This window comes from Pan troglodytes, chromosome X, assembly GCF_028858775.2.
Source record: "Pan troglodytes isolate AG18354 chromosome X, NHGRI_mPanTro3-v2.0_pri, whole genome shotgun sequence".
Lineage (NCBI taxonomy): Eukaryota > Metazoa > Chordata > Mammalia > Primates > Hominidae > Pan > Pan troglodytes.
In genome coordinates, this window is record NC_072421.2 from 63,835,033 (window position 1) to 63,847,311 (window position 12,279).

A 12,279-nucleotide genomic window follows, 5' to 3' on the forward strand; every position below is an offset into this window, starting at 1 on the left:
GTCCAGTGCCTGGATAGAAGATATCATAATTCTCTTTGCTCAGAATTGGTTTCAGATTGAGGCAAGCACAGATCTTAGATAGGTCCACAAAGACATGTAGCTATGGGATCTGGGACAATAAAGTAAGTGAAAATGAGATGGGGGCTGACAATGGGATGAGAGAAATTGCTGGCCTCTGGTCCTGGCTGAATGGCTAATCAACCATTTAAATTTGCATAGGTAAATTCCACCTCTCTCAGCTGAAATTTTCTCATCTGTAAATTGGAGTTAATAATTTCTGCCCTATATGCCTTAAAATGATGTTTGAGAATCAAAATAAGATAATGGATTTCCCAGTGTTTTCTGTAATTGTAAATTGCAATATACTTGAAAGGAATTGTTCTTATTATTACAAAGAAAAGTTTTTTATTTTCTTCTTCACTTTCACTTTCCTTTTCTTTCCCTCCCTCTTCTTCCATTTCCTTCCTCCCTGTTTATCCCTTTCATCATTCTCATTGTCTCTCCTTCCCATTTTCCAGGGCCAGTGATCCGGGCTGAGGTGGGTGACACCATTCAGGTGGTCTTCTATAACCGTGCCTCCCAGCCATTCAGCATGCAGCCCCATGGGGTCTTTTATGAGAAAGACTATGAAGGCACTGTGTACAATGATGGTGAGCCAACAGGGTTTCTAGTAAATGTGGGCTCTAGGTGGTACCATGTGTCTCTAGAAAACAAATAAATGGGAGATGGAGAGGATGAAGTAGGCAGAATTAGTTGCCATATGTGGATGCTGTTGAATGAATGAATAATATAATAGTAAAACAGAGCTGGGCTTCAATAATAAGAGAAAATTTCTTTTAAATATATTTAAATATATCCTAATTTTAAAAATAAGTTTATTATAGAACTCTGAAAAGCAGACAATTACAAAGTAAATAAGCATCATTTATAGATTGTCATATAAATTTTGATATACCTTTAAATATTTTTATGTGCTTATACAAGTCTATATATAGAGATATGTGATCATATGGTTTGTACAGTTTTGCATCCTACTATTCTCAGTTACCATTGTATTGTGTTTGTTTTTCTATGCCATTAAAATGCTACAAACATTTTAATGACTATAAAACACTTTATCTCAAGGATTTGTCGAAATTTATTTACTTTTTCCTCTGTTGCTTGGACATGTAGGTTTTTTCAGTATTTTTGAATATTGTAAGTCAGGTTGCAATGAATGAATGCATATATCCTAGCTTGCATTTTGGATTACTGTATCAGGAGAGAATCTTAGAAGTGAGAGTATTGTGTAATTGATTTTTTACTTTATCTAAGAATATTAATGCATGCTAATTCTAGCCAAACTATAAAAGAAAAACTGAAAGCATAAAGAGCAAAGTTGCAGACAAATCTAGAATGAACATTCTATAAGGCAACTGGTCTAGTCTCTTCAAGAAGTCAATACCATCAATAAGGGGATTAGAGACATAACAAATGAAATGTGCACATTTTGATTGATTCTGCTTGTAAAAATAGCTTTAGGAGACATTTTGGAGATAATTGCAAAATTCTTGATATAGACTGGATATTAGATGTTATTAGGGAATTTTCTTAGGTGGAATAATGGCATTATAGCAACATAGGAGATGCATGCTAATATCATGATGTTTGTATTCTACTTCCAAATGATTCAACAAAAGCAAACAAACAAAAACTGTATGTATGTGTGTGTAGATGTATATACACATAGAGTAGATAAATAAAGATGGCAAAATGTTAGCAATAGACTCTAGGTGATAGGTTGATCATTGCACTATTTTTTAAAGTTTTCTGTATATTTGAAAATTTGAAAAGTAAGAAATAATGAATGAATAAGGAAAGATAGGTTAAAACCATCCTAAATTATAGCCCCTTGTTATAAGCTATACTAGAAATATCCTTCCATATGTTTCTTTGAATGTTTTTATAAACCTTTCTTCAGAATATATTTTTAAGTTGGGGAATTGCTATATCAGAGGCTATGTACATTAAAATCTTTGGTACCTACACCCAAATTACTCTCTGGAAAGATTTGCAGTCCTATCAGTTTAGAGTTCCATTAGCAGTACCTGAGGAGGACTCCTTTTCTTACAACCTCATCAGCACTGGGGAAATCTTTTTAATCTTGTCAAAATGGCAGTCTTGTAGGCAAATGACAGCATCAACAAAACTCACTGTTGTTTTGATTTACATTTGTTTGATTATTTCATGTTGAACATTCAGTATTTATTGCATATATTATTCTACTTGTGCATATGAACCTTTTAAAGAAATAGCTTTGTCTACATTTTTGTGTACTTTTTTTTCAAATTTTGTCTATATTTTTTTTCAAGTGTTATTCCCTTTTACATTTACACTCTTTATAGGTGAGTGAGTAGGGTAGGTGCCATCTAAACCACTTCTTACCATCATGCATTATTACAATTTGTAAAATCTTTGCTAAATTAATTTGTAAAAAAGTTATCTAGCTATTTTCAATTGTACTTCTTTGATTACTGATGGCATGAAAATTTGAAAAAGGTCTGTGCATTGCTTGACCATGTCTTGTGTCCATTTTAGAAATTACAGCCTTAGTGTTTTATATATATTTATGTATATATATACATACATACATAACATATACACACCCACATGTACATAATACATATTAAAAGAAAAAAATTAAATAATCAGAGCTGTTCAAAGATGACATGGACTATAATGGCAGGTAGTGAGTCCCTCATCACTGGAGAGTTTTAAGCAGAAGTAGGGATGTAAGAGCAGATTAATGTATGTTTTCAAGTGAGAGATGTTCCAAATAAGTCTTAAAGTCCATTTTTAGTCCCAAGGTCCTATGATTTTGGAAAACCGAAACATAGGGAAGATTAAATTGCTGCATTTCATATAGCAAGTAATGGAAGAACGAGAAAATAAACTCATCTCTTGACTCCTTGACCAGAGTTCTCCTCATTATTCAATATTCCATGTTGCTGCTACTGCTGCTCCAAAATGCCTTTGTAGTTCATAATCTTTATTTCACTGTTTGGAGCTGATGATTCTCATTCTAGTCAATCTAAGTAATGAGTCCCATATTTTCACTACAGGCTCATCTTACCCTGGCTTGGTTGCCAAGCCCTTTGAGAAAGTAACATACCGCTGGACAGTCCCCCCTCATGCCGGTCCCACTGCTCAGGATCCTGCTTGTCTCACTTGGATGTACTTCTCTGCTGCAGATCCCATAAGAGACACAAATTCTGGCCTGGTGGGCCCGCTGCTGGTGTGCAGGGCTGGTGCCTTGGGTGCAGATGGCAAGCAGGTATTGTCAGGGTTATCTGGCTGGAAAGCCTGCTGGGAGAAGGATGAAGCTGGGTTGCTGGACAGGAGTTAAGCATGGAACTGGGTTCTAAAGTTTAGGGAATAGAAGAAAAATAATCAAGCTGGTCCATCAGAAATTAATAGTTGGTGACCTCATGCTATCTTGCATGTTATTTTTTGTACTGACAAATATATATCTTCCTTAGCCTTGCAGATAATTCATGATATCCTTTCAACATCTTCTTCTTTCCTCCCTCCTTCCCTCCCTCCCTCCCTCTCCCTTTCCCTCTCCCGCTCTCCCTTTCCCTCTCCCTCACCTCGGTGGCCCCTAAACCTTGCTCCTGATCCATAAATCTGCTTTAATATTTGCTTGTCTTCTTTTGTATTCAGCCCACGATTTCTAGCTGTGTAACATTGGGTGAGCTACTTAACTTCTCTTTGACTCCGTTTCCTCATTTGTAAAAATGGGATAACGATGGAAGAAGACACCTTGGATTTCTGTGAAGATTAATTAAAATAAGCCATATAAAGTGCCTAGCACAGTGTCTGGCACATATTAAGCACTCAGTAAATGTTAGTGGTAACAATAATTATCACTGATATTACTTATCTTTTATTTTCTAGTTTCCCCCCAAGACCCTCCCCTGCTTTTCTAGCCACCTCCCCTCATTCCTCTCCCCAGGTGATTACCATCTCTCTTCTTTTACACTCTATACCTCTTATTTCTTATCCTATGCTCCTTCCCTGCCCACTTTCATACAGTCTTCCCTGTCAGGCTTGTACTTTTATTGTGACCTTCTTCTCTCATCTGCAATTTGAGGTTACCTAAGGAAAAACTGCTGCAGCTCTGGATAGGAGGTGTGGTCTCAAAATGGGAAAAGGAAATGGGAAAGAATCTGGCATCCCTTGATCTGTAATGACACAGTCCACAACTGCTGAAACTCTTGTCATTATTCCCTCTACTTTCTTCTATTGGGCCTGCAGAAAGGGGTGGATAAAGAATTCTTTCTTCTCTTCACTGTGTTGGATGAGAACAAGAGCTGGTACAGCAATGCCAATCAAGCAGCTGCTATGTTGGATTTCCGACTGCTTTCAGAGGATATTGAGGGCTTCCAAGACTCCAATCGGATGCATGGTATGGGGAGTACTTTTGCCCTGGGCTAAATTGAGGGTCCCAAGTAAAATCTAACTTTAACCGTAGTCATGACCAATCCTGAAAACACTGATTTTATTGGTCATCTCTGTCCAAGAGGCGAGCTAGATTGAGAGATTCAACCGAACACAACAGATCTTATACTTAGTACCTTTGGGTGCTGTGTCCTGTGTTACACAGTATGGGGGAAACTGGAAGAAAGTACTGCAAAATGAGGGTGTGCACAAGAAATCTACAAGAGATTGTGAAGAATAAGCCAGATGATACCTTTCCAATCTTATCTCCCCTCTTCCTTATATTTTAGTACCTTGGGTCCCCTACCCCATACTCCAGCCAACTGGGGCTATTTTTCTTTGTGAACATGCTGATTTCATGCTTTTGCAGTGCTGTTCCCTTCACTTGAAATGCTCCATCTCTTGGTTCCCGTTACTAGTTAGTTTCATCATTTGGAAAAAGTAAAACCATCTCATGAGCAAAGTTCATTCCAGTTAGAATTTACTGAGCACCTAATTGGTACTAGGTAATGTGCTAGGTGCTCAGGCAGTCACATAGATATAGAAAAAAAATGATATGCTTCCTGTTATGTCAATCCAGTGCAGGAAATAGATTTGTAAGTAAATCACCAGAAAGTATATCAGTTACAATCCATGGCAACTGATACTGCAGAATTTTGTGGGATAAAATTTTCATGGATCGAAGAGAGAGTAATAACTGCTTTACAGAGTATATCTGAACGAAGATACGACAGGTAAGTGGTAGGATGCCATAGAAAGAGACCATAAGGGAAGTTTATTCCAGAAAGAGGAAATCACGTGAAAAGTCAACAGGTATTATCAAAGCACCTACAATATTTAAAGCTTTGGTAATGCAGAGAAAAATAGAGCTCACAGGACAATGGTGTGTGTGTGTGTCTGTGTGTGTGTGTGTATGGAAGAGGATGGGAGGACAGACTGCAGGTAAGGGTACCAGAGAGGAGGCTATTTTAGTTCAGGCCAGGGAGGATGAGGGCCAGAACCAGGGCAGTAGCAGTGAAGATGAAGAGGAGGAAACAGGTTGAGAGCTGAAGATGGAATTTTCAGTACCCAACACGTATGGGGGGGTGGAAAATGAGATCAATATGGAAAAGGAACAATCAGAGTGGTTGTAAAAGGACCAGAAAGTATGTTGCCACAGAAACCAAGGAAGGAGAGTTTCAAGAAATAGGGAATAGGAGAGATTGGTGTGTGTGTGTGTGTGTGTGTGTGTGTGTGTGTGTGTGTTGTAGTGGAGAATAGTTCAATGTTGTCAGGATGTGGATCATGGTGGAGGTGAGGCCGGAAAGGACAGTTGAGCACTCATCCCAAAGACAGAGATACTCACGAGTAGAGTTAAAGTGGCATAGAGAGGAAGGCAGAGGTGTTGAGGATGACTCAGCAGTTTCAAGTTGTGTGAAACCATAGTACATAGCTGATGCCATGCTCCTGGCCAGTGCTGGAGTAGTCTGGTCTCATCTCCCCACCTTGTCTTGTGTTTTTGTTTTCCAGCCATTAATGGGTTTCTGTTCTCTAACCTGCCCAGGCTGGACATGTGCAAGGGTGACACAGTGGCCTGGCACCTGCTCGGCCTGGGCACAGAGACTGATGTGCATGGAGTCATGTTCCAGGGCAACACTGTGCAGCTTCAGGGCATGAGGAAGGGTGCAGCTATGCTCTTTCCTCATACCTTTGTCATGGCCATCATGCAGCCTGACAACCTTGGTAAGTGCCTTAGCGGCTGGCCCTAGAGGCTTTGTTGGGTATAGGGCCAGGAATGGGGTCGGGAAGAGGGAGGGATGGTGAAAAGAAAATAATAGGCATGTTAAGGGTTCTAGGAAGTTTTTAAAAACACTTGTCTTTTTCTTCTTCAATGTGCTCTCCATGTTCTGGTTACTTGGATTCCCTACCCAGCTGCAGGCAGAATAGTTAGTAGAAGGTGGAGGAAGCTCTTTTCTGGAACAACAGAAGGGAAGTTGGGATGTTGCTCAGCTTTAGTGAAGTTCTTATATGGCAGGGAGTGGACTTGACAACACAGAGATTTTATAGGTACAGTACTTTTATTGGGAGGAAGGTCAATAAAATGCACTTATAAGTGCTATCAAATTGATATTCTGTGAGGCTTTCTACAGACTCTCTCATTTCTGATCTCTCCCTCTCTCTTTCTCTTTCTACCCATGATGCGCCCCACCCTCTGCCCCCTGCCACCCCGTGTGTGTGTTTGTGTGTGTGTGTGGTGATGTAACAATTTCAGCCTGGAAATCAGAACACAGGAGCCCTAGTTCAGGTTCTTTCATTAACTTGCTGCGTAACTTTGGTCTAATTACTTCCCTTCTCTCTAGCTAGATTTCCTCCCTTGATTCTTTCCTTTCTGCCTTCCTTCCTTCTGTCCTTTTGTCCTCCCTCCATCTCTCCTTCCCTCTATATCCTTTTTCTTCCTTTTATGAATATATTTGAGTATAATATTTCTTCAGATTCTATGTATTTCTAGAATTTCATAATGGAGCAGTTATCTTTTCTTTAGTCCCTATGGTGTATTTTTTTTTCCAGCCATTAGATGGCAATAATGTTTGTAAGAACAACCTGTCAGCTCCACGCAGTTCCTATTAAACTTTTGTTTTACTCCTGTAAATTCCATTCATATCTGGGGGGAAAAACATCCTTGAACAAGTGTCTTCAACGCTTTAATAATATTAACCTAGTCCTGAGTTTGACAAACACTTGACATAAAGCTGGTGTCCTCAGAAATAGAAAGGACAATTTGGAGGCTATTGCAGTTTTCTCTGTGAGAGAAGCTTGTGGCTTGGACTCGGGAAGTGGCAGTTTAAACGAAAAAATAATTTTGAAGGAATTGCTGATAGGATTTACTGATGCAATAGATAACGGTGGTAAGGGAAATAGAAGAAATAGATGTGGAAAGAAATGAGTAGACCCTTTCTTTCCACGTGTTTATAAACTAGTAGAAGGGATCATTTTAAAAGAGAGGGGCACTTAGCCCTTTAACATGTGGTTTAGATATAAAGTGCATTAGAGGTGGAGAAGTGAAGAATGTAGAACTCTATTTGGGCCAAAATAGTCAGGGAGGGCTTTCTGGAAAAGAAACATGAATTGAGTCTTGGATAATGAGTGGACTCTCATAGATACTTGGGGGTGGGGTGGGCAGGTAAGTTCCAGAAAGAGGGTAACAAAATGAATGAAGATTTCAAGGTAGGAATGAATGAGATGTGTGAAACAGTCAGAGTTCCATGTAGTTGGAGTGCTAGTTGAGTTTGAGACAATGTGTGGGAGGTGGTACTGGATTGGTAGTTTGGTGCCAACTCATAGAAGGCTTTGAAAGCCAGGAAGAAGAGTTTGTAGTGATGGGATAAGCACTGAGCAGCAAAGTAAGGAAACAATGAGAGTAATGTTCTAAGAAATTTAGCTTCTTTTGATTGACATTGAGTTTGAGTATCCTTGAGGTAGAAATTTGGAGCTTAAGATCTGGTCCAGGCAACTTCACAACACAGACATTTAAGACTGTTACCTGCGCATTCCATTGTAAAAAACGAGTGAAGGACCTTCTAAAGCTGTCTTAGGTAAGCATCCCTCTGCAATCAAGACATTCTCTTTCTTTTTACCTAACTATTGAAGTCTACTTTATTTCTTTGGTACTTGATAGGAGACAACTCATCAATGTTTTTCTTGGAATAAGAATTATTACAGCTATATTTACTTATTTATAGCATCACTTAACTGAACATTGAATATGTTCTATACTAAGCACTGTTCACAAATTATTGTGTTTAATTGTAAAACAACCAAATAAAGTAAAATAATCCTCATTTTACTGATGAGGGAACTGAAAAACACAGAGGTTTAGCAATTGCCACAAGGTTTTATGTGTGCATATATATATATATACACACACACACACATAATATATTTTTATATATGTATATATATATGATTTATATATAATAAATGAAAGATACGGTTACCAACCATGGCAGTTTGCCTAGTACTGAGGGGTTTCTAGGAATATGGGACTTACAGTGCTAAAACTAGAAACACCCTGGAAGAAGTTGGTTATTCTAGCGGCAGAGTTTAGTTTTAATAAACCCAGTGTATGTAGCTTTGGAGCCGGAGCTCTTAACCTTTGAGCCCATTACTCTCAATAAACTTTAAATACTCTTTTATCTATGTGTAGTTAAGGCAAGAGCCTTATCTGAGACTATCGGAAACTAACTCTTTTCTGCAGTATGCCTAGGGAAAGGCAGGAAATCCCCCAGGCACCACCCAGGGATGTTCTGAGTCAGATTTTTCTCTCTGATCCTCCCTCAGGGACATTTGAGATTTATTGCCAGGCAGGCAGCCATCGAGAAGCAGGGATGAGGGCAATCTATAATGTCTCCCAGTGTCCTGGCCACCAAGCCACCCCTCGCCAACGCTACCAAGCTGCAAGAATCTACTATATCATGGCAGAAGAAGTAGAGTGGGACTATTGCCCTGACCGGAGCTGGGAACGGGAATGGCACAACCAGTCTGAGAAGGACAGGTAAGGCTTCAGAAATGGAGAGATGACACTTTTAGAAAAGCATTTTGCAAATGAGAATACTGAAATTCTGAGATGAGGAGACTCTTATCTCAGGTCTCCTAATATGATACCAACAGATTTGGGAGATGGGGCTATAATGCAGCTCTTATGAATTCTAGCTCACTGCTGCTTCCATATTGATATAGGGAGGGAATAAAGCTTGCCCACACCTTCACCCTCTTAATCTTTGTCTCTCTTTTTTCAGTTAGCTGGAAATATTTACCCTGGGACTTAAATTTTACAGGATTTACTCAAGGGATTGAATGTCTCAAGCTCAGCTGTCCCTTGACAAAATGGCATTGCATTTATTAAGGTACAGACTAAGCTATGTAGCAGAAAATGTCTAAAACAGAGTGATTTAAATATGATAGAATTTTATTTCTTATTCACATAATAATACAAATATGAGCAATTCAGGGCTGGCAGATGAACCCTATCATCCTCAGCACTTGCTTTCCTTTCTGGGGCCAAGATGTCTGTTCCAGTTGTAGCTATTCCCAGCTATCATGAAGAAAGAAAGAAGTCCAGGGCAAGCAGCATTGTCTATAAGGACACAGCATGGAAATTGTATATATCACTTTTTCTTATACTCTGTTGTTCTGAACTAATTCTTATGGCCATAATTGGCTGCAAAAAGAGTCTAAAAGATGTAATCTCTAATTAGTCAGCCATGTGCTCAGCTAAAAGTTAGGTGATTCTATTACTAAAAAAGAAGGAGAGAACGGAAATGGAGATACAAATTAGCAGTCTCCACTACTTTGTTTTTGGTGCTGTCACTACACTTTAGCAATTTTTACTCTTTACGTTGTTCATTGAAGGTTGAAGTCTTCCTGCTAAACATCTAAAAATTTTACTTTATTTTTAATTCTTGATTTTTGATGTTCAGATAGACATACAATTATGAAAACAAAAATCCATGGAATGTATGCTAAGTTTTCTGTAAACAGAAGCAGATTACTGGGCTGGACATTTTTTTGAAGATTCCATCTATCACCTCTGTCTATATACATGCTAAAAGGAAAACATATTACTAATTGATACTGACTTTGAAAACACTAATTTAAGCCGCAATTGAATTATCAGCAACTACTGAGAATAAAATTTGACTTTATGTAGAAATCAGTTATTTATTTAGTTCCTCTCACTTGTTTCTGATCAGAACCCAGTGAGATACATCTAACAAGATCTTATAATTTAAAAAAAAGAAAAAGGAAAAGAGATATTTACATCAGTTTTTTAAAAATATAATATTAGTTGCTAGCATTCAGGTAGGGCCCACGTGAGAATGGTTTTTTTTGATAATTTGGACTTTTATTATAGATTCAGGCAGTACATGTGCAGGTTTCTTACATGGGTATATTGTGCGATGCTACGTTTTAGAATATAAATGATCCTGTCATCCAGGTAGTGAGCATAGTATCCAATAGTTAGTTTTTCAACCGTTTTCCCCATCCCTCCTCCCCCTTTAGTAATCCCCAGTGTCTCTTGTTAAATCTTTCTTTTAATTAATTTCAACTTTTATTTTAGGAATGGGGGTACATGTGCAGGTTTGTTACATGGGCATATTATGTGATGCTGAGGTTTGGGGTACAGATCCCATCACATAGGTAGTAAGCATAGTACCCAATAGTTTTTCAACCCTTGCCCTCCACCCCAATTTCTATTGTTGCCATCTTTATGTCGATATGTACCCAATGCATAGCTACCACTTATAAGTGAGAACTTTTTTGTTTTCTGTTCCTGCATTCATTTGCTGAGAAATTAATGGCCTCCAGGTACATCCACGTTGCTGAAAAGGACATAATTTCATTCTTTTTCAAGTCTGCATAGAATTCCATTGTTTATACATACCACATTTTCTTTATCCAGTCCACCACTGATGGGCACCTAGGTTGATTCTATGTCTTTGCTATTGTGAATAGTGCTGTGATGAACATATGAATGCATGCGTCTTTTTGATAGAATGATCTATTTTTCATGCTTTTTTTTTTTTTTTTGAGATAGAGTCTCAGTCTGTCACCCAGGCTGGAGTGCAGTGGTGTGATCTTGGCTCACTGCAACCACCACCTCCCAGGTTCAAGCAATTCTCCTGCCTCAGCCTCCCAAGTAGCTGGGACTACAGGTGCACGCTGCCACACCCATTTATTGCCCATTTTTAATGGGGTGATTTGTTTTTTGCTTGCTGAATTGTTTCAGTTTTTGGAAATTTTAAAAAGTGACTTCTTGTCTCTGAGCCTGGGTATACTCATCTTGAAAATGATGCAGTATAAGATGAAAGAACAGGACTAGAAAATGAGGGAGGAAAGGAGCAGCAGACTTGAATCTAAATCCTGGCTCACTTTCTGGCTAACAATGTCACTTGTAGAATAAGTCCTGTCATCTCTGTGCAATTGATTGCACCTCTGGCACCTACCTACCCCATAGGCCTATTAGAAATATCAAATGATAAATCTGTTTGTAAACTAGACAGAATCCTATAAGGAGAAAATCTGTAAGATTTCATTCCCTCCCTACGTCTCACCATCCTTTGCCCTCTGATTGCAGCAGTAGTTAATACTTTCCTGCCACCTTGTATCTTGCCTTTTGTAAAACTAATTTCATCAAGACATCATTAGGGCTGGAGCTAAAGCCTGTGGCTTCTGATTCTTAGCCCAGTGCTCTTATAGTATGAATTATATACCAAATTTGTATTTGGATGATGGCAAACAAGGAAACCTGCCATCTTTTTTTTTTTTTTTTTTTGACAAAGCCTCACTCTGTTGCCCAGGCTGGAGTGCAGTGGCATGATCTTGGCTCACAGCAACCTCTGCCTCCCAGGTTCAAGTGATTCTTGTGCCTCAGCCACCCAAGTAGCTGGGATTACAGGCACAAGCCACTACACCCAGCTGATTTTTTTTTTAATTTTTGGTAGAGATAGGGTTTTGCCATGTTGGGCAGGCTGGTCTCAAACTCCTGAGCTTAAGCAATCTACCGGCCTGAGCATCCCAAAGTGCTGAGATTACAGGTGTGAGCCACTGTGTATGGCATACCTGCCAACTTTAATTGTGGTTATGCAGCCAATGTGGTGAGAAGTCTGACATTAGAAGAAATAGGGGCCAGGTGTGGTGGCTCATGCCTGTAATCCCAGCACTTTGGGAGGCCAAGGTGGGTGAATCATCTGAGGTCAGGAGTTCAAAACCAGCCTGACCAACATGGAGAAACCCTGTCTCTACTAAAAAATACAAAAATTA

General features: G+C 39.0%; 1 protein-coding gene across 6 annotated transcripts in view; it reads left to right on the forward strand.

Moving 5' to 3' along the window:
* The window catches only part of HEPH (hephaestin), a 98,916-nt gene that overhangs the window by 24,229 nt on the left and 62,408 nt on the right, over window positions 1–12,279 (forward strand). For 5 of the 6 annotated variants that reach the window (XR_001714094.4, XM_016943874.4, XM_054677049.2 and 2 more), the window contains 5 exons: window positions 519–650; window positions 3,102–3,313; window positions 4,297–4,447; window positions 5,989–6,201; window positions 8,797–9,010. Coding sequence is in view for 5 of the 6 variants with exons in the window: in XM_016943874.4 (XP_016799363.1) it covers window positions 519–650; window positions 3,102–3,313; window positions 4,297–4,447; window positions 5,989–6,201; window positions 8,797–9,010 (922 nt within the window). In the remaining variant the exon portion in view is untranslated. The remainder of the gene's footprint in view (window positions 1–518; window positions 651–3,101; window positions 3,314–4,296; window positions 4,448–5,988; window positions 6,202–8,796; window positions 9,011–12,279) is intronic. The other variant, XM_016943876.4, reaches the window with a different exon arrangement.